Source organism: Plectropomus leopardus, chromosome 17, assembly GCF_026936395.1.
Source record: "Plectropomus leopardus strain MGB_pleo_1.0 chromosome 17, ASM2693639v1, whole genome shotgun sequence".
Taxonomy (NCBI): domain Eukaryota; kingdom Metazoa; phylum Chordata; class Actinopteri; order Perciformes; family Serranidae; genus Plectropomus; species Plectropomus leopardus.
Window position 1 is genome coordinate 18198116 of NC_142192.1, and position 22966 is coordinate 18221081.

General features: G+C 37.7%; 2 protein-coding genes across 2 annotated transcripts in view; one reads left to right on the forward strand and one right to left on the reverse strand.

Moving 5' to 3' along the window:
- The window catches only part of c19h1orf94 (chromosome 19 C1orf94 homolog), a 34922-nt gene extending 29530 nt beyond the window's left edge, over window positions 1-5392 (forward strand). The window contains exon 7 of the mRNA XM_088090082.1: window positions 5276-5392. Coding sequence (XP_087946208.1) covers window positions 5276-5311 — 36 coding nt within the window. The 3' untranslated portion in view covers window positions 5312-5392. The remainder of the gene's footprint in view (window positions 1-5275) is intronic.
- The window catches only part of csmd2 (CUB and Sushi multiple domains 2), a 530601-nt gene that overhangs the window by 322332 nt on the left and 185303 nt on the right, over window positions 1-22966 (reverse strand). The window lies entirely within an intron of this gene.

Below are 22966 nucleotides of genomic sequence, written 5' to 3' on the forward strand. Positions count from 1 at the left end.
TGTGGATGAGTGTTTTAGGCTTAATTTTGTATTTCTTTTCAGCTGAGTTTAGTGGAGGGAAGGTTGTTGTGCCCCCAGGCAAGTAACTGCAAAAGTAGCCCTGGTGTCCCTGGTGTAGGCCTATCACACGTTGGGATTCATGGTTTTAGATTAACAGAGGATACAAATATAGAAAGCTGATTTCAGATTTTATTTCTGACGCCTGCAATTGTTGGACAGAGTTAGGTTTTGGCAAGAGAGCTAGTGAGAAACAGTGTGGGATTTTATGTCTGAGAGGAAGTGAGAACAAGAAAGAGAGGATTTTTTTCTTCTTCTGTTGACCATCAAAGTGACGGCATAAAAGGCATATCACTGCCAGGCCAATATTTTCCTGTCATCCAAACAGCATCCAAATGTTATCCTCTCCTTGATATTTTTATTTGAATTTCATCGTTTGGACGTGAGCAAAGACACAAAGATGCACACAGCACAGCAGTGCACAGCAGAGCACAGCAATGCGAGCGCACAGAGTGACGTGGACGTGCACACACACATACGCAGATATACATATTTATGAGATCTCTCTGTCACAGACACAAAAATGCACATGCCCATACTGACATACCAGTCATCTCCACAGAAGCACACACATGGCTAATCACTCCCACAGACACGTGTGAACAAGTGCATGCAGCACCTTCACCACAGTGCAGATCACTGAGGACAATCAATCAGTAATAGCATCTTGTGACTGCTCCCAGATTTTTTCCCTTTGCCCTCTAGTGTCTTAAATATTTAGACTGTTTGACATCAAATGCATACATGAATGTCAATGAGGCAGATCTCAGTCCCCTAATCGCACGCACACACATACACACACATACAGACACGACTGGGCATGAAAAAGCAGCAGGATGCAGTCAGAAGCAACTCATCTCAGAAACCAAAGATGGGAGCAAAGGGAGCAAAGCCCTTTGTAGTTTATGGCTTGGTTATTGTACAGTCAAGCTCCATTTTTGGAGGCCTTGATTCGAGATAGGTAGAAGATTGCTTGTGGACACAGCACAGGCCATGAGTGATCTTCTGATTGTTACCTCAGAAAAATTGTCTCTCGTCTTTGACACACAGAGAGGGGAAAAAGCCTGTTTGAAGCATTCTTTTCATGGTGGTGTCTTATTCTCCTTGAAAGTGAAACCAGTAATAAGGCAGTCTGAACGCAGCCCTCTGAAGCGCCTGTCTATCAAGGATCTCATCTAAGATGGAGCCACACACTTGGTTTCTTTACACCCACGAATGAAACATCTGCCTCCATTTAATATGTAGTATCCATGAGTTTAGGTTTTAAAACAAATACCGGCCTTCATCTTTAGCTGCAGAGGCTTCTGGAGTTTATTCCTTAAAACATGCTGCTTTCCGATAACTTACGAACTCCCTGAGGGATTTTTTTAAAATTTGGCACCAATCTTCACTTGGACTCAAGGATGAACTGAATCAAATGTCAAGATCACTGTGACCTTGCAGATGTCTCATTCTCCTGGACACAATATCTTACAAAAACCTTGAGGGAATTCAGCAAAAAATTTCAAATGGACTCAACTATGTACAGATTAGAATTTGGTGGTATAAAGGTCAAGGTCACTGTGATCTTGTGTCCATCCCATTCTTGTGAATGCAATATCTCAAAAGGGCCTCAAGGGAGTTTCCTCAAATTTGGCACAAACATCCACTTGGACTTAAAAATAAACTGATTAGAATTTGGTGGTCAAAGGTCAAAATTCAAAGTCACTGTGAGCTAACAAAAATGTTTTTTGCCATAACTCAACAACTCATATGTCAATTCTGAAAAGAAAATACACAAATTTCTTATTAGACATAATAATAAATATCATTCTATATCTAAAAGGTCAAAGGTCAACTGCAATGTCACATCATAAAAAAAGAAAAAACATCAACTTTTCTAGCCATTACTCAGTGTCATATCTCAGGAACAGAAGGGGAGACATTTGGTCAGATACTGAATTGGTGACACTAATCTTGGGTGCTTGCATTGAAACTGTGCTGATTGTCTGAGTCTTATGTGCTGCCGGGGCGAAGATGCGTGTGAAGTATCCATGTTTTCATAGACATAGATGTAAACTGTCAGTGCAACTTAACTAGTGCGCAGAGGCATACAACCCTTAGGCGGTAATTGTAGTTTTTACATCCAGTGTTTATACTTCTGCTATGTCTGAATGTGTCTTTTGTATTGGAAATCACTTATTCTGTCTCAAGAGTGTTTATATAGTGTGCCCAACCACGTACATTCACAGAGTGACACACCATATAATCAAACCTGTAGAAAATAGATACTTCAAAAGTAAAGATTGTATTAAGTCGAACGGAAAATACCACCTTGCCAGACCTCTCAAAGTTGACTGGGATCTCTAGGAACTCCAGACAGTCAGCTCTTTTATCTGAATCTGTGGGAGATGCCGAGTCTAAAACCAGGCAGTGAGGAGTCACCCTTGTAAAACATTGAGTAGTGCACTTTAGGAAACCAGTCCCTTTAAAGAGAGGTGCCCAGGATAGACATGCTACATCAAATCACACTCCTCCCTGCACACTGCCTTGATAAAATTGTTTGTTTGAGCCTAGAGCATTTCATTGTTTGTGCCACTCTCAGTTAAGCACTGAGCTGGGTATACAAGTCCATAGCAAACACTGAGGCCTGTGCCTGTCAAAGTCATCCTGCTTTGACGCAGTTACTTTTGAAAAACTTTCAAAACATTTGTGTGCAAATAACACATCTGAAGTGGCGCTGATTTAACACTAACACCATGTGTGACAACTTTAACTTTTATTTGTGTCAGAATGTCTGAGAAATTTGCGTAGTATGTCCAGAACTGTTCACAAAAATGTCACCACTTCCAGTTTATATCATCAAATTGTGCTTGCTGATATAAAAACCACATAATACCAAACCAATTATCACTTATTAACCAGCCATTGCTCACTGCAAGCTGGAGAAAATTATTAGAGGGGGCAGTCCAAGTTATAACTGAATTAAGGTATGATTAATTTATTTTATTCATTAAATGTATGATCATAGTTTTCATTTATCAAAAAAAAACTTTGATTATTATTGTAGAAAACAAAATCTAACAACTGTGGTTTGTCTGTGGCCTGTGTTAGACTGCTGTGACTTGCAATTACTTCCAGTTATTTGTCCTTAGATGTGTGTTGTGCGTTGGCTTCTTGCCACTGAGGGTTCGGAGTGGTCAGCTAAGGAGCCTGCTGGCAATGACATGGCTTTGGCTTTCACATGGCTTTCTTTGGTCTCTGGTTGATTTCTGGTTGAGTAACACTTTTTAATGTTTTTTCAGTGACATGTCCTACCTCAACACTGTTATTAAAGAGGAAACATATCAAGTTAGTAAGTAAGATCATGTGAAATAAAATCATGTAAGCGATATGTTGGTTTGTGAACCTGTCCATACATTGCCCAAATTACCAATAATAATTGATTTTTAGAAGAAGCTAAGAGTGCTAATTTTTAGAAGCTAAGAGTGTTTTATACAAGCCAATGCTGCACTGGCACATGCACATTGGTAAGAGCTTCTTGTTTCCTCAACCGGATGCTGAATACAGTAACATGATAAAAACGAAGCCCTGACATTCCTCATGAGTTTCACATTGCCAATCTGTGCTAGACCTACAGCGTATAAGCTTATGGCAGATGATATGTGCACCATGAATATTAAGAAAAAAAAGGATATGGAAACTAAAAACAGCAAATGTAGCATTTCAGCCAGAAGAGATTAATATATCTTGTGAAGGTGGGAGAGGAGGACAATGATGAGAGAAAACTTTTTTCAAATTCAGCCACTAATTTACATCAAACATCACACCACAAAGAGCATCACTGACAAAAGCACGGACTTAAAAATAAAAAAGAATGAAACATTTTTGATTTAGTTTTTGGTTTCAGAGCTTTTTAGAGGAATACTTCACCCCCAAAATGATGACTTGTAAATAATTACTCACTCCTTGTTACGTTGAATTCATGAAGAAAACTCCACGGTGACCCAAAAATCCAAAAATAGAGAAAAGTCTTGATGAAGAAAGATGCTTTTAATGACAGCAAAACTATAAGAAAACATCTGTCGACAAACTCACACTACTTGTGCAGTGTAATCCATCCAGTTGTGTGCTCAGTACTTCCCAAACACACGCATGGAGCAAGGAAGGACTAACGAGACTGAAACAAAGCAGGTGTGTGAGAAAACATGCAGGAAGCAGACAAAGGTAGGAAGTAAAACAAGACATACTGCATGAGGATGTTCTACTTTAAAATAAAACAGGAAACAAACCATAACAAAAGCCTTGGACTGTGACAAGAATGAATAAGCAAAGTTTACATGCACACCCATATCCACTGTGGAAGTTTTTTAAATATTAAGATTTTAGCAAAAATGCATGTGGTTGGAAAGTACTGAGCATACTATTGGATAAATGAGATTTGGATTAAACTACACGAGTTGAGTGAAAATTTGTGAACAGATGTTTTTATATTGTTTTGCAGCTCTCTTTTAGTGCAATTCATCAAGAATTTTCTCACATTTTTGGATTCTTTGTTCACAGTGGAGGCATGTGGGGATGAGAAATAGATCTAAAAAATATCCTTTTATAGGGGAAGTACTCTTTTAACCCTTTGAAACTTGGACTGACATCACTTTCCTTGTGCTGCGTTCAGACACCTTCACAAGTGTTTTAAATTTTGAACCCTGAGCAAATTGAAAACATAAAAAGGGGCATTAAGAAATGGTCCGCAAAGTGCAGGAAATTAATAGATTTGGAAAATTAATTTTTCCCCCCACACCCTTTTTTTGGTATAATTTTCAGGTAATTGTCTTGTACTTTTTACAATTTTGTTGTCACTAGCTTTGTGTCATTCCATTTTAAGCTTCTCAGCGTCTTTTTTCCCTGATTTTGAAAAATAAATTAGGTCAGTTTACTTAGGTTTCAAGGTTTAAGATGCTCTTAGCCTCCTGTGAGTGGTTAACCTATGATTATTTCTAAAAGCATCTTAAATTATGCTTTAACAATAATCTTTGCCCCAAGATGCTTTCGGCAAACAGAGCCCAGGACAGTTAAATGGCAGTAAATAAAGCATTAGCTAGTGTATATTTATGTGTTTACTCAAAATACAAAAAGAAAAAAAGAGCGAGCCTGTTTATTAATGAGGATCACACTCTGTATTTGTGTGTAAAACACACAGAATTTCATGTACACTCAAATCTCTCCTTCTGTTTTTCAGGTCAGGGGTAACCCGCCAAGACACAGCCACGTGTGACGACATCCATGGTAACGCAAAGCAATTGTGTCACCACTGGACATTATAAAAATGCACTAATTTCTGTTATTTTCCCCTGTTAGCAGCCTAATAAATATATCTGTCATGCAATATTTTTATGGGTAATCATCAATATTTTTATGTTCTTTTGGGACTAAACCACAGTGAGTGGCAGAGGTAAGAGACATATCTGACACCAGTCACTGCTTTAGTTCATTAGTGAGCATCTGTATGCTTAACACACACAAGTTAGGCCCTAAATACAAAATGCAAACTGTATGCACTTTCCAAATGAATTGAGTGATGCGTGGTAATAACAAAATCTCATTGTGCTGTGGTGATAGTGAAATGGCGATTATTCAACAGTGCAGTCATTTTCGCCAGCGGACCTTCTCATACATAATGCATCCAAATCATTGCATTTTTCCTCCATTCTGGGCTACAATGCATATTTCATCAAGTCAGTGAAATATTAAGCACTCTTACGATTTGATATTCTCTTCTAAAGGGGATCTCAGTTCATATGTTTTCTACACATCACTCGTGTCTCCTCCTCCGGGACTGAACTTCCAGGGGATGTCTTTATTTGGCATGTTTGTTTACTGGAGAGATGTTTGATTGGTTCATGCCGGAGCAATGATCAATGAGGCAACCAATCAATTCAAGAGATTATCAAGGCTCAGGGGCCATTGATCTGTAAGAGGGCTCGCCACTGAACGGCAGGTTGGGCTTATTCCAACTGATTTGATTGAAATTAGAGGAGCTCAAAATGTGTGGCTTCTCTTCCTCCCTCTGCCCTCGAATTTTAAATGTCAACTGTTATTCAGTTGAAGAGATTGATGAGAAACTGGTGGAGGAGGAGAGGTGTGTCGGGGGCATTAAGTCACGAAAATATAGAAGCAAAGGTCTTCTTCTTACCCCTCAAACTTATATGAGAATGAAAAGACATGACAGTTAATTGTTCTGAAACCTCACCTACCTTTCCTGCACCTCTGTACTGTATTTTTATGGTGCTGTCTTGTCATAAAATGATCTCCAACTAATGAAAAGCGATCACTTTTCATCCAAATGTCAAAAGTTGTTCTTTGCTAAATATGAAAAGGTTGCTCGGAATAAAAGTTTCAGAAGATGGTGGTGGAAATCTGACATTTGTCTTAAACCTTTTTGTCATTTAAAAAGAAATCAGCCCCTGGCAGATGAGCAAGTGATGTTACTTTTAGAAGCTTTAAAACATGCAGCTGAGAGAACACATTTCAGGGAAACTAAAGGGGAGGTTTTACGCAATTGACAATGTCTTCTCGCAAGTAATTGTCACCACTATTAATAGAAAATACATCAATATTGCTGTTATCTCTAATTAATAAAAATAATTTTGAAACATTTAGGGAAATATAATGAGCTTTTTTGCCCACAGTTAGACAAGAAGATTGACACCACTCTCATTTAAACGGCTCCCCTAAAGTTTACTAATTAACACATTATAAATCCTTTGACACTTAAGACAATGGTATTGATCTGATCATCTCAATTTTGACAAGAAAGCAAGTAAGCGTATTTCTGAAAATGTCAAACTATTTATTGAAGAGAGTAATTTTAGAAACACAGTTCTTTATACCTGTGTCATTTTCCACTATCCTACAATTTGATGTTCACCAAACACAACAAAAGTGTCTTCTTCCAGACAGAAACTGAGCATTTTTGTGGCAGTCAAGAGTACTAAGAAGTACCTCAACACATCTTTTGCATTCATTCAGACAGCTTGCATAACAGGCCAAGGTCAGGTTTTCTTTAAATCCTTTTAAACACAGGCACTTTGCTGAATAATCTCTCAAATGTGTCAGATAGTTTCTTTAGGTTGTGGATTTTTCTATAAAGTCAAGTTGAGGGTAGTTAAAAAGTCTTTTCAACTCACAAACAAAAAGGACCCCACTCACCCTCTACATTATCAGTTTGGTTAATAAAATAATAGACTTTGTGACGACACCCACTGTTTTTTTAAAGTGATTTTTTAAATTTCAAGTCCAGCATTTTGGCCTTTGCCATCTTAGTTTGGTGGAGCCAGAAGAGACCAAAACTGGACAAGAAGGTGAAGCCGTGGAGGAGCAATGGGCGGATCTGACTCGTAGACTGTAGCGACGCTTTGCAGAGAGCCTGTCTCTCAACTTAATGAATAAAACTTGTACAAAACAAACTGAGTCTTAGAGAACTGCAATTTAGGTTGCCTTCATTTTTCAGCCCTGGAGGATTCTGCTTGGTCGATACTGATAGACTGACACCCAATCAAAACGAATGTTGAGACAAGATCCTGAAATTAACCAATCTCAATCCAATCACCAGAATTAAAGTTGGCATAGTACGTTCAAACTATGAATATTAACCATTTGTACTTTATTATGTAGCATGCCTTGTGAGATTAATGCGTTGAGTTTCAAGTCATGTTTCTTTATGTTTCAAAGTTTGTTTCACAGTTCTGGTGATACAATCATAACTGGAAATGCCACCGACGTCTTACTAGAAACACCTACTTTTGCTGTTTGTTAGTCTCGAACAGAGGTCTGCAGTGGTCTGAAGCTTGGCGGCCATCTTGCAGAGGTGTCGCGCTAACCACCATCCCACCACCTCCACCTCTCCACATCAGAGCCAGCTCACATATAATATGAACTGCGTCACTTTAGAAATGTTGATATGATACTTGAAATGTTCAAATGTAACGGTGGTTTACAGAATTGTACAATGCCAACATTAACTCCTGGCAACTGGGCTGCCACTTTTCTTCTGCTGCTGTAATATCAGGCCGATGCATGTGACCACATTTTTTAACATTATGGTATCTAATTCTTGAGTAAGTCTTTGTGCAATCATGCAAATAAGTTGGGTTTTTATCATGTATCATTTATCTTATGCCATTAATTGACCAGGAAGTGTAATTTCAAAAATATTCGAAGCATCTTTTGTTCAACATGTTTTATTATCTGGCCAGTGGTGTCTAAAATGAAGTTTATATTTTGACCTTTACTTTTAGCTCCCTCATTAGGTGTTTTGGAACTCTGAAACAAATTGCCAAGATGAAGTTTCCGTCTATGTTTTATCAAAATCAGATAAGATATGAGGAAGGTTTGACGTATCAAAGTTGGAAATTTCGCTCTTTAATTAGAGTTCCCCTCTCAAGGCAATTCCTGTAATGTGTTATAACACCAGATACATCGTCCCTCTAAGCTTCATTAAAGTTAGGCCTGTGATGTCTGTGATGTCACCTGAGATATAATTTCTGATGGTCGATTCACAGCCGTTGACTTTTTAGTATAAGAGGACAATATTGTATTATTAAATGTCTTTTTCCCCATATTTTGTCTCATATGCATCATTACCACCTGCCATAGAGCAGAGATGATGTAATCTGGTCAGAACTTGCTACAAATAGGACTTCAAAAAACAGTAAAGTTGACTTTTATGGGAAAAATGTTATCTGAGTTATGAGAGTCAATTGGTACCCAACAGAACAAATGTCTGACACATTTTGATTGACCTCATTGTGTCAATTAGGTTGTAAACCAATCTCCATAATAAAATCTAAACTTTCTGAGTAAGCTCTTGACAAATTGTGTTCCGTCTTGGCAATATCCATTTCATTACAGTGACACTTGTATTTGAATACAAACAAGGATGCTTTTGTCTCACAGCTCGGGATGCCAGCATGGCAGGTGTTCAAATTGATAATGTTGGAACAGGTGCTGCAGATTTATAACAACATGGAAATGTGTGACTGAAGCAGTTTCACACACTCTTCTCAAGTCTGAACTGTTACTTCCATAGTGATAGGAATGAAAGGGTGAGGTGCATGAGTGCAAACTAATTTTAATTTTTCATCATGTTAAATAATCAAACTTGAAATTTCTGTTGCAGGCACACCAAACCAAACCTCAACAAACCACCATCCCTGCAACCTTGGAAATAAACCCAAGGGACTGTTTCTTAAGTCTGCCTCATCTTTTTTCTGACTCCCAAGCTCGCAACATGGCACACCATTTAAGATCTCAGAAAAACATCTTGAACCTCATGACTAAACTGGACCATCTCTCACATATTAACTGAAAAAGCTTGTTGGGAGGTAAGTATGACCTTTCTGCAAATAAATTAGGTAGGATTCATTTGTTAGTTGCTACTTTTGCCCTGCTGACTTGGCAGTGGTAGAGGTATTGAAGATAAGAATGAGCAACAAATTGTACTTTAAGTATCAAAAGTAAAAGCAAAAACTGTCATTTGTCAGTATTACATTATTTTATTATTATTTTTTTTTAATCATTATAATTTAAACAGTACTTAATTGTTGAATTTAGTCAGCATGGAGTTTATTTTAACTGTTTCATATATTGTTGAGTAGTTTAATCTGTAACATTATGTTACATTATGTTTGATTTTTGCCTCAATTTCAATTTGTTTCTTTTTGTGTTTCTTGAATTTTCTATCTGTAAGTGTGTTTTAATTTATGCTGCTGCCTGTCTGGGCCAGGTCTCCTCAGAAAAAGAGATTCTATAGGATTTAAATTAAAGTCAAATCAAAATAATCACTGCAGTTTACTGCAAATGACACTATACAATAATTTATTTTTCTAATTTTTACTTTTTAAAGAAACTGATTAACCAAAATAGATGATAAGATACTTTTTTTTCCTTTACTGCTAGCATGGAGGATTAGCTGATGTCAAAAAACTACGTTTTTGCACAGACAACAAAAACTGACCCTTTAAGACAGTTTTTTGCAGCTTTATGAAAAACCAGCTTTCTAACACACTACAGCACTAACTTCATGCTATCATGAAAATTACACTTCACTGTGAAGTCAATCAGAAATGACCAGATTTCATATTTTCCCTCCGCTCTTTGTCTCCTTTTTACCTTAAGATTCGTGTTGTCAGGCACTACAGCACGTTTCACAATAAAAACATGTGCTTCGTAAATGTTAGATCAGTAAACAAACTTCATTCACTCCACGTATAATACACAATCTTTGATAATAACATTTCTGAGCATGTCGATAACACTTTAAGCGACAAAAGAAGTAGTGATTTCTTTAAAAAAAGGAGAGGAAGAGAATTGATGGCTTGTGAAGCTCAGTTTTAGCTGGCATTAAGCTCAGAGGTCAGTAACACACTTCTGACCACTTCTGAAAGGGCTATGAGAATCTATGAAATCGTCCATTGTTTGTCTGAAATGCCAAGTCATTTTTCAAGGCCAGCAGCTGGACTGTGTTTCAGCTCCTACTGCTGCAATTTATCACTGCTGTTGCACTGGTCAATTTTTTCTTTATAACATTTATTTGTAACTTGTAAGTCATTTGCTAACACAGTATGAGATTAATTTTAAGTTTCCTATTAAGATGTGTTGCAACATTAGAAGTTTGATAAATAGTTTCTTTTGCTTCTTCTGCATTAATGGGTTTTATTATATAAGGCTGTATCAGACAGCCTTGATCTGAAAGGCTTCATCTGTGCAGACTGAATAAAAAGCATTCTCTGGCTTACCACTGTCTTTCACCTTTGTATTTCTGTCACTCGAGCACCTTGTTGACATGCGATGTAATGGCAGTTCTCACTGTGGAGAGCGTAATTTGCAGAGCCACTCATGGCTGGTAAGCATGTAACAAGCACTTAGCCAATTTTCACTTTTGTTTCTGAATACATATTGCATAATAATCACTTCAATTACGTGGTAATGTACGTTAAATGACAAGTCCTGCGTTGAAAACATGAATTAACAGTCTCTTTTTAATATGATTAAAGCTAATGCCTTTGTTCAGCGGTGTGGTTGAGTAGTGACAAATTGACTGACTTGTTTGATGGAGACACTGGGCTGGAGATATTACTGATGAGATGCTGGAAGCTGGCAGGAATGATTAAGAGAGCCTTGGACGAGGGCGATTAAGAGTGTTTTTTTTTTTTGTGGACTTTTATTTATTTATCTATCTATCATCTCATACGGTTGACAGTGACAACGCTTGAGTTGTGCAACTGTTTACCAGATGTGAGTGTCAGCGTGTCTTTGAAATTTCTGGCTTTTTATAAAGAAAATAGCTAATGGCTGAATAGATTTTCTTTGAGGCGAGCACGGTGACCATCAGACTGCTTTGAATTATACAAGGAAGCAGAGAAAATAAATGGCTTCAGCTCAGTTCAGTTGTACCAAATGCTCTGAACATTAACATACGGGCTAATTGTTTTTCATGGTCAAACACATTGTAAATAAAGCAAAACTTTCAAAGTCTAACATCAGAGGTACAAACTCTCAATAGATGAAGGACACCATTTCTGATTTTGAATGTCAATGTACGTGCAGCGCTGTGCAGCAGGAAGATTCACAGCTCTGTTTGACCAGCTGTGAATGGGATGACTCATTGAGAGACATAGAGGATGTGAAACAGCAGACAGAAACATGATTGCAAAACATTAATACATCTTGTTTTAATTAAAAAAGTTTGAAATGGCAACAGACTGTAGAGAACTCAGCTGAGCCAAAAGGTATGATCACAGCACACTTTTTTACTTTCTTCACATTGGCTCCATTTGTTTTAAGGTTGATTTTAAGACCTTAATGATTGCCTTTAAGGCTATTCATGGCCTGGCTGCAGGTTATGTTTCTGACCTTTTAATCCCTTATGAACCTATGCTTAGTGTAAGATCCTTTGGCAGTGAACCTCTGTCTGTCACAGAGTCCAGGCCGAAGACTAAATTGGACAAAGTGTTTGAAATCTGCACTTTGGGACCCTGGAACCACCAAAAAAAAAAAAAACAAGGTGCCTGAGTCAGTGTCGTCTTTTAAATTACTATTATACTGTAGTTTTATTGGAAAGCCTACGCTGATTTTATCTGAGTTACCTGTTTATTTCATTGGTATCTTCTTTTAAAATTCTCTGTTTATTATTTGATTTTTCCCCTTCTTGTTTTTTTTTAATCATTAATTTGGTAATTTATCTAACTTTCTGTTGACTGTGTATTTTCTAATGTGGTAATGGGTTTTATTTGTTTTATTTTCTTTGTGTTTAAAATGTATTTGATTTGAATGCAAAGCACTTTGAAACTGTGTTTTAAAAGGTACTAAATAAATAAGATATATTATTACCATTATTAAAGAAAACAAAAAAGAGCAAATGAAAAAAGCAGCATGGCAATTTCACTGCAGTGAAACGGTTAGTTGGCTGTTTGTGTGGCTTAAGGTTTATGTGAGGCAAATTATTTTAGAAACATTTTTGTTGTATTTGTTGAAATTCCTATTACATCCTGATAGCAATCAATGATCAATCAAATAAATCAGTTGCTGAAGATGCGAGTGTAAGACCCCTGAAAAAAGCCTGATTTAATGGCGGAGAATCCTGCAGATTAAGTTGCTATATAGTGGTGCAGGAATGTAAGACGTGGAAATGAGATTCTTTTGAACGGGTTTTTGGTCATACCCGAAATAGGGTCTGTGGTTGACATTAGCTTAAGAGACTTTCATGTTTTGTTTTATGACATAAAATTTGTCAGTAAAAACCCCACTTATGAATTTTGAAGCATTTGCGTATCTTGTAAAAGCATTCGCTAACAAGAGGCTTAATAACACTACAGAACCCTTACAGCTTTACAGCCTTATTGTGGTGGCAATTTTAAAGTCATGCAACTGTGCTGTAGTTCTGTTATAGCCTAACGTAAGCTCTTCTGGTGACTGCATTTACACTTCAATCATAAAAGTGGTCTTTATTTGTGAAGATTATCTTGCAAAACAAAATGTAAGTACAGTATAGTATCATAAACTTTTGTTTTACAGCTTATTTTCTAAAAAAAAAAAAAAATCCAACAGCCAATGAAAAAACTGCACAGGCCATTTGTCAAGGGAACAATGGCAACTCTAACTTAAGCATCGGTCTTTAACAATCCCTCATTCCTGCACCACTCTATTTCACTGCAGTGAAACACTCGTTAGTTGGCATGTGTGTCCTCGGGTCTCTGTGTGTGTTAATCAATCAAAATAATCGTATCCTATAGATTACCTAATGAGTGCTGGGCCTTAAAAAGCTTGCCATTTCCAGCACCAGTTTCCCACCATGTGCATGAACTTGCTGATGGTTTCCAAAGGCTTTCCTTAGAAACGGATGCACCCAACAAGATGAAAGAGAGGTCGGCATTAAAGTGACTCTGCCGTCCTTTTTCCATCCTTATGTGTGTCCGTAGGTGTGTATTTCTGCGTGTGTCATTGTTTGTTTGCGCACCCCTGAGGCCTCATAAGACTGCGAGACGTGAGAGAACCTTTATTCATTAACTGGCAGTGTGCTACCTTGCGAACAAGAGAGGAGAAGGAGGGACGGGCGAAAAGAAGGGGATGATGGGACTGGGGGGCAGAACACGGTAGCATAAAAAGCATTCAATTAAGACATGAAGTGCAGGGTTCATTAAGCATGAGCAAGCCGATGAAAATGACCATCCATCAAGAGAGTGCTGTGGTAGAGCTGAAAAGCTCGTGCAGGCATGCGCACATACAACCGACTCAATTACTATGGAAATAATGCTCATCCTTGCCTGTTTAAAGTAGAATGGAAACTAATAGCACACATAATATCAGTGCTGTGAGTCATTTATTGTGTCTTTTAGACTGAGGCTTCTCTCTACTTAGCCTCATGTTCACTCTTAAAAAAAACCCTTTTCTTGCAGAAATATTTCAAGTAGTCCACCTGTTTATTCTTTCTACTTCGACAGCATTAAGTGCTGCTGCAAGACAAGGGGTGAATTTGAAAACGCTTTGCTTCTATGCAGGTACCCACAATAATAACAGTGAAACTGCACCTTAATACCAGTCTCAATTACTACCATTTTGAAAATGATATAAAACTCGCTACAAAAGCACCAAAGATGAATCTGTACATCCATCTCCGATCTCCAATCACCTCATTGTGTGTGAAGCATGCAGACATGCAAGCCTGAGGACATGCAATATGGAATATGAAGCAGATTGTGAAATGACGCTGTCAGATTAGAGATGATGTTCCCGCAGGTATAATTAAAAATTATGTCATATGAAACAATTACACTTGGGTGTGCTTACATGTTTTTTGTGAGGCTTTACTGTCTCACGTCATCTGTGTTCTGCTCACTTCCTTTAGCACCCAGGGCGCACACGCATACATCTAAGAGACTGCGATGCTGTGATGAGCAGTCTGCCCTTTTCTTTTGTGCATCTTTGCATCTTTCTTTTGTGTCAAGTTGCTGCTTCACTTTCAACAGAAACAAGAGTGTAAGGGCACATATGACATCCGCAGGTATGTTCTCAGAGATACAAATGACAGAAATCACAGTAATGGGAGGAAGTGGTCTTGTCATTATATATATATATATATATATATATATATATATATATATATATATATATATATACACACACACACATATATATATATATATATGTATATATATATATTTCAATGCTCTGAAAGGGCTACAGGCTTTTTCTTCATAGTAAGCAATCAAAAACAGCTGTTTGTAAGTAGCCTTGCCCTAAAAAACTCAATATTCTTACTCTTTTCACCCGTATCTGAGTGTACTCTGTGTTCTCAATCCGACAGCACAATCAGATTCTTTCAGCACCTTTTTGTTTATGCTTTTGAAAAGCAGAAGGTGCGCGTTGGCTTTTTTAAATTCTTAATTCTTTAGACTTCGGCATAGCTTGGGAACTTGTCGATCTCAGTGGGACATTCTGTGTGACTGCTTGTTACTGTATGGTGCCAAAGTGTATCTCTATTAATGTGTGCATCCACAGGCACTTTGCATTTGTGCATGGACAATTATGTGTGAGAGTGTCCATGTGTGTACGAGTTCCTTGCTGGGAGAAAAATGTCTGGTTTTAGAAAATGCATCTGCTGAGTGCTCTGAAAATAATTGAAATACATTTTTTTGTTAAAGGAGTCTTTATTTTCCATTACTTTCCTCAGTCCTCAGAGATCATGTGGCTTTCAACATGTATAAGCACCTGCACTCCTGCTCAGTAAAATGGGCTTTAAATTTCAGGGTTAAAAAAAAGAGAGAGAAAAAAATAGATAAACATGTTTTAACCGGTATGAATTAACCAGGATGAGTTTTTTGGCCTTTTCATGGGATTTGCTGACTGTACAAATTTAATAAAACTAAATGAACTGAAGTTTCACTTACAGTGTTAGTCCATGTTTATGAAAGCATAGATGCTTCGTACACATCTTCTCCCTGGCAGTACAAGAGATCTGTACACAAGGTGGGCACCTGAGGCAAGTGTCACTAACTCAGTCTCTGACCAAATGTCTCCCCTTCTGTTACTGTGATATGGCATGAATAAAGGCCAGTGACAATTGTGATGTCACAGTAAAGTTGAGCTTTGACCTTTTGGATATAAAATGTCAGAAATTAATAATTAGACATTTGTGTGAAATTTGATCATACTTGGTGTATGAATTCTTGAGTTGTGGCCAAAAACATGTTCTGTGAGGTCACAGTGACCTTTGACCACCAAATTCAAAGATATCATTTTCACGAGAATGAGATGGATGCAAGGTAATATTTACCTTGACCTCTGTCCACCAAAGTCTGATCAGTTCAGTTGTCTATAAGTGGACATTTGTGCAAAATTTGAAGAAATTCCATCAAGGCGCTTGAGATAACAAGGTCATAAGAATAGGACGGATGGACATAAAGACCAAAAACATAATGCCTCCAGCCATGGTAATTGCTGGGATTGATTCATAATTTATAAAAAAGACAAAATGATGCTAGTAAAAACAAAATATACCACTCACTGACAGTGCCTTTTCAGAAAAGTGTCAGAATCAGTCAGAAAAGTAACTGGTATTCAGTGGATATTGGTTACAAGTGGTGACCAGTCGTCCCTATCAGCTCCCATTAGCTATTGTTAGCCTTGCCCTCTGGCTCAAACACAATCACTGTGACTCTTGCGTGTTTTAACCTTCAAACCCTGATATTTACCTTACACTTCCTTTTAAGCAGCTTAAAGGTTAATTTGCTGTCCACACTTGCAACAATTAGTCCAGTGCCCTAGGAATAACATTTATAATGGACGACTCTGCAGGTAACGATTCATATACATTGACATTTAGCGTCAATGCAAGATGTACAGTGCCCTTTATGTAGGGAGTTGGCAATAAAAGGTGTGGAATTTTGCTCTAAATATTCTGTATCTGTTTGTTGTAGTGATTAACATAAGCTATATCATATACCAATACAGAGTGAAATGCTCAAAGCCAAGGCATTCTTTTATGTGGCCGCACCATATAAAATTGCAGCTGTCCTGTGATCACTTTTTTCTCAAACTAAGAAAGACTATCCTGTTTTCAGCTTTGCAACCATGCATTTACAGTATCATTTAACCCACATCATTTTTAATTGGCTTAAAGTAGGAGAATTTTTTTCAACCATTAAAGGAACACTTTAATGACGCTGTGTATCACCTCTAAGGCATGAAAGGAACCTGGTGAACACTGAGTCATAAAAAAAGTGAACATTCGTAATTGACTTAATCATAGGGTTCCATGTTTAACACCAGTGAAACTATATCAAAACATCCATTCACAAACTGTCTCACAATCTGAACAGTACAATCCACGTCTCATTTATCCAGCTGTATGCTCAGTATTACTAAGGCAGTACCTCCTAAACACATTCTTTTTCACTAAAACTTTACAATATATAATACATGCACTACAAATAGTGCAAATTCAATATGCCTGCGCCTGTGCATGCATATAAGCAGTTTTCAAAGTCATGTGTGCGTCCAGGTACTCTGCTGTACATTAAACTGTGTGTGCTGATGGGAATGTTTTGGTGATAATCAATGTGTTTTGGAAGACCTAAGCATACAGCTGGATAAATGAGACTTGGATATATACTATACTGCAGGAGTTTTGTTAGAAACTGTAACTATGATATAGTTTTGTTGTTTAAACTGGATCCCTTTAACTTCAATCCATGAAGTATGTTTGCATTTTTTGATGCTTTATTTATCGAAGGCATGCAAGAATATCAGTTTTCTTCAAGAATTCAACATACCAGACAATGAGTAATCGAAATACAAATAGTCATTTTGCAGGTGAAGTATTCCTATATAGCATAATTGCAGAATTCTTTGAGTAAGTCTTAATGATAGCTTACAGAAACCTTGACAACCGTTTTGCCGGTTGTAATCATTCCTCCTGTTCAGAGAGGCCATTGAGAGATCCATTTCTAGGAGTCCATTTATACTCCCTTTTCGTATGAAAATAAGAAACATTGTAAACACTGCTGTCATACTTCAGTATGTCCTTTATGATGGCAGAGATACAACAGATAGATGCCACTTGAGGGTAGAGTCAAAAGTATACGACAAACAAGGCTAGGATGGAAGAGGTCGTAATAATGTACCTTTTAGCAGAGGCAGCATTGTAAAAGGTGGTGGTCTGTGTGACTATTAATTTGATTGCAACATGTGGATAGAGAATGCTTTTCAACGTATCACTGATTTGTTGCTTTCTGCTGTTTTTTTAAATGTCCTTGTTGTATCTGTCATCTCTTCCCCGTTTTCCCTGGACAGTGTTTCTGTGATACAGCAATAAAGGGACTTTGAAAAAGTACCTTTGAAAGATAGCCTCTTGAATTGTGCCACTCAGACTGCTGAAGTGTCACATTTGCCCAATATAAACTCTCGAATGGGTTTTCATAGGTAATGAGGACTGTGAATTTTGTCACCCATCATTTACAGTGGAAGTACCTTGAGAAGGATGTTTTAATGGCCAGTATGAACAGGAGAAATGATTACAGTGAGATTAACTGATTGATTTCTTAATTTTGTGTCATGCACATAAACATGTGCCAAACCCTCATGGGTTTACAAGACACCATTGCAAAAGGTTCCCCTTCTAAAAAATAACTCAAATATTTCAGTCATCCACCCAAAAGAAATCAACATAAATGGGAATCATTTTACTGGAAAGTACACACCTTATATTTCAATTCCCCCCAAAACCCCTTTAACAGGGAAAAAAAATGTAGAAACCTCAGTAAGAGAGACTATCTTCGTATGCAGGACAGTAAAACGGAAAATAAACCTAATTCTCAATTTCTCCTGTGTCACACAACAAACAAACTTATCTCAGTGCTCATGTGGGCATCTGACTAAAAACAAACTTGAAAACCTGAAATATGACCCCATGAATCAGCTACAATAAAGTCTATCACACATATAATTTTGACATGTTTGGCCTTTACAGTGAAAAGATGTAATCGATGAATAGTTTACTGATAACACAAGTTTGACCCGGACTTTTAGAAGTTGACATTATTGATATATGCGCTGAATTAATAAATATAAACAGCAAAAATTGGGGCTTCCCAGATTCTGTGGTGTTTGCATTTTAATTGGCTGGCACAGCTAATGATAAAAGAGTGTAATTTAACAAATAAATATGACTGGGAACTCAGGCAAAGCAATTAGTATTCTCTAAATGTCATGCCTTTGTATCTGCATGCATATTCCACAAAATTTATTAGTCACTCTGTGGTCTCACAGAGGGACTCTTACACGATGTAGGCACACCTTGGGTACCTGTGCTCTACCACTGCTACCCTCAATTGCAGAGATTTATCACTTCAAGCAAAAACCAACAATCCCAAATGCGTCTGTTTCCACAGACTAAATATTCCCACAGGGAGTGTGAAGAGTGCACAGGAGTTGTCTTTTCTTTTCTCACCTAGCAAGTTCTAATGCACATGCACCTTAAACAATATATGACTACAGATAGGCAGAAAGAACAGTCGTAGCAGCATGCTCTGAAAGCATTTCCAAAAAAAGAAAAAAAAGAAAAGCTGTCCAAATGTTTCTTTTATACATTATCTTTTTGCCAAAACATCATTACTAATGGAAAAGTAAACAAGCTTAAAAACTCTCTCCTTGCATTTACTCAGGATTCACTCATTGAGGCGTTGATGTGAGATTAGTTCTGATGGCACATTTTAATGCTATGGGAAAAAGAGTGAATTATTTAAAAGATAACTGTCATAATTACAAACACAAGCTCCGATGATGGGCTTCAAACTTTCATTTGATCAAACTTGGGAGTTCTTGGCCTTGGTTCTCAGTAAATTCATTGTTGATAAATGGAAGTTATAGATCAAAGTGGGCTGGGAGAGAGGAAAAAAATAAATTGAAAGTGCCTCAAAAGGACCATAGAACAGGTGGTTGTAGTTCATTTGACAATGACATATTGAAAGAAAATCTACAATGTGTTACCTTCTAATGGTGTTTAGGGTCTATTATTAGCTCATTTATTGCAATTATAACACTTGGAGGGGAGGTAAACAAGATCAGAGTGTCATGAGTTTAAATAACACTCCCAGTCATCCCAAAGGTAATTACACAGAGGTCAATGAGCGGAGGATGACCCAAAAAAATAAATGGGCATCAGCAATCAATATTTCACGCTTACACACACAGACACGGGCACGCATCCACATACACACACCCGTACACGTCGTCCCTGCCAGGGAACGAGTGGCTAATCTGTACACTCCTCCACACTGCTCAAACAGAACGGGAGGCCCAAATTACATTTTAATGGCCTTTCTCTCTTATTAGCACTGCGCCGTCTTTTGAGTGCGCAAGAACAAAATGAAGCTTTCAACCTTTCCCATTCCTGTGTCGTTTCGCCTGATGTAATCAAGGCTTCCTGGCAACACATCTGCAGCCTCGTGCTCACGCTTGATTGATACATTAAGCCCAAAGAACAATCTAAGGCAAATGGTTGACAACATTAAACCTACAATATGTGTGAGATAGTTATCTCAATACATGATTCTCAAAAACATTTTCAAGTCCTGGTGTAATGACTGTAAAATACTGATACAGGAGCAGTGGCTTTGATGTTAAAATGTTTTGTTGTTAGTGAGTTTATTCTGTTTCCCAAAGTTTGGGGAAATTGGTGTAATAAGCAACAGGAGGAAGAGTGCCTTGCTCTATTTGTTGTTAACATAACTGCATTGAAAATGTCTGTATGTAGCTGAGATGTAGAAGAAGTACTTTACAGTAGATATCAGTAGACTCCCAGTTTGGAGAAGCTGCAGGAGTGCCAAATTGGAAGCTAAACAATGCTTTGGATGGGGTCTGCAACAAAACTAATTTTAGCCGCCTAAATAAGTCCAATTTAAAAAAAAAAAAAAAAACACAGAATAAGTGTATGTTAAATTGAGAGAATTTATAATATTTTTAAAAATATTTTTAATACATTTCTGTCATTCTTCAGCTGTTTCAGTTCCCCATATAGGCTCTCTTCAAAGCCACCAGACTCCATTGACAAAAAACAGTAATTTCAACACATTCCCTTCCCAAGTCTTCTGGGAATAATGCCACTTTACAGTGGACTTCTACGTATTTTTTTTTTTTTTTTTTTACAGTTTTTATAGAGTAGGGGAGGGTATGATTAAAATGGCTCCAGTGCGTGGCTCCAGTGCGTGAGTCCCAAAGTGAAGCTTAAACATCTCAATTGCCCGCTGGTGGTTGGCTGTAGTCCAAGCCATAAAGCCTGCCCCCTCCATGTTAGTTGATGGAACAAACTAAAAAAAGTACACACCAAATACATTTTTCCCAAAGATGATTTCTGTCATTTAAGTTAGTTTTCATCACCATGACGTTTGTTCAATTGATCATTTTCTGATACATTTAAATTTAATGAGTTATTTAAGTCTCCAAAAGTGGATTTTCCGCCAAAGTTGACAGCTGTGTGTGTGTCAATCCTTGTGCTCGCCTTCAGTGGCTCCCCTCATGATTGGTCGAAGGGTGTTTTGACAGAAACTTCCCCACAGCAGAGATTGGAGAGACTCTGGCTCTAAATGACATCAGTGGTAGCCATATCTGGGATATTTAGGCTTCACTTAAGCTTCGCGGGGGTAAGTGGGGACGCATTATCCATCTTCATATACAGTCTATGGTTGCAAAAAGAAGTCAGATTGTATGACCTCCACTTGTCTCTCCACCGATTACTTCAGTAACAAAGTTTATAGACTCAATTGCTGGCTGCAAGTCTTCTTCAAAACAGCATGATTTTGGTTTTGTAATTCACAGTCTCATTTAGAGTAAAATAGATGATAAAGCAGGGTATGCTTTAGGGTGTGACTACCATGTGATGAGTTGCCAAATATAGTTACTTTTGGTCTCAACAAAAACTAAGATGGCATCAGCCAAAATACCAAACTTAAGGCTTCAAAACAGTTCAACAGTTCATCCACAAACCAATGGGTGACATCACCGTGACTATGTCCACTTCTTTTATACAGCCGTTCTATGGTATGTACTGAGATGTCTTTGAACAGTGGTGTGCTCGCTCACTGATGTACATACTGAAGTGCATTTGACCGATGATGCGTTCACTTTCTAATGTACGTACTGAACTGCATTTAAATGGTGATGTGGAGTGAACAAATTGTGACTATGAATGTACTGAACTGAACAAAACGATTTAAATCAGCAAAGTGATTCATTATTCACACCTCTACTGTGATTAAACTTTAATCTGGGGAGACAGTTTGGTAAAAATGACTGACCTGAAAAAGGCTATGGGTGAACATGGCTGAAAAAATGAAAAAATAACTACTTCTTCTGCAAGGTATTTGCAGCCCCACGATTCAGTTTTGGCAGATTTATCTCCTCTGCATGCATGTCATACCCTACATAGACTTATTTTAGGTAAGGTATTCAAAGACTCACCAAAACTATCAAGTTTCATATTCTACAGTAGCTTGACCAAAAGTGTTTTCACATGGGAGTTAGTTTGCCTTCAAGGCTTTGGCTCTCTCTCAAGCTATGATACCAAACAGCCCTTCACGCCTGACTGCTTTTGATACTCTGTGACTCTGTAACTGTGTACTGGAAAGAGGTGAAATCTGAGATGAGCCAAAAATGGTTTGTGGTTAGATGCATTTTTTAAACAATTCTCAGCCTTCTATCCTTGAATATTCTTCTCTTCTTTTCAGCTCTCGCAGTTTTAATACACTGTGTGACATTAGGAGTGCTTTTAAGACTTAAGCTCTTTTGCCACTTGTTGTTCCAATACCCTGCTAAGCTCTTTGGTCCCCACTGTGCTTTGTATTAACTCAGTGAAGACCCTTTTACACTGTGGAGTAAAAAAAACACCCACTAACATCTGGCTTTTGTCTTTGGTAGGAAAGGTTTCAACTGGCATTCATTCCTGGGACAAATGATAATTTTCGTCTTTTCTGGCGTGACTGTTGGTAACTTTTGCGATTCTTTGTGATCTCAAATTCTGTCCATATGCCTCAAAGTAACACTCCAACATTGTTCCAAATTGGTCGGCACCATGTTTCAAAGCGAGACTGAAAAAATAACAGGTATAAAAGGGAAGTGACTACTGTAACATTTGCATTGGCTTCAATTCTGCTTTCTATCATTTACTAGCCCCTCCTGAATGTTGCGATGTTGAAATTGCAACTGCAATGCATATTCAATCAATCTCCATGAAATCTGTGAGTATTTCAAATTTTGTCTTGTAACCATAACTTTTCTGCAAATTTGGCTAATAATCACAGTTTTCCCTTTGTTTCACCAATCATGGCAGTCTGCAAACAGTCACCAAACTCACTTCCTCATTTCTGGTTATAAAGAT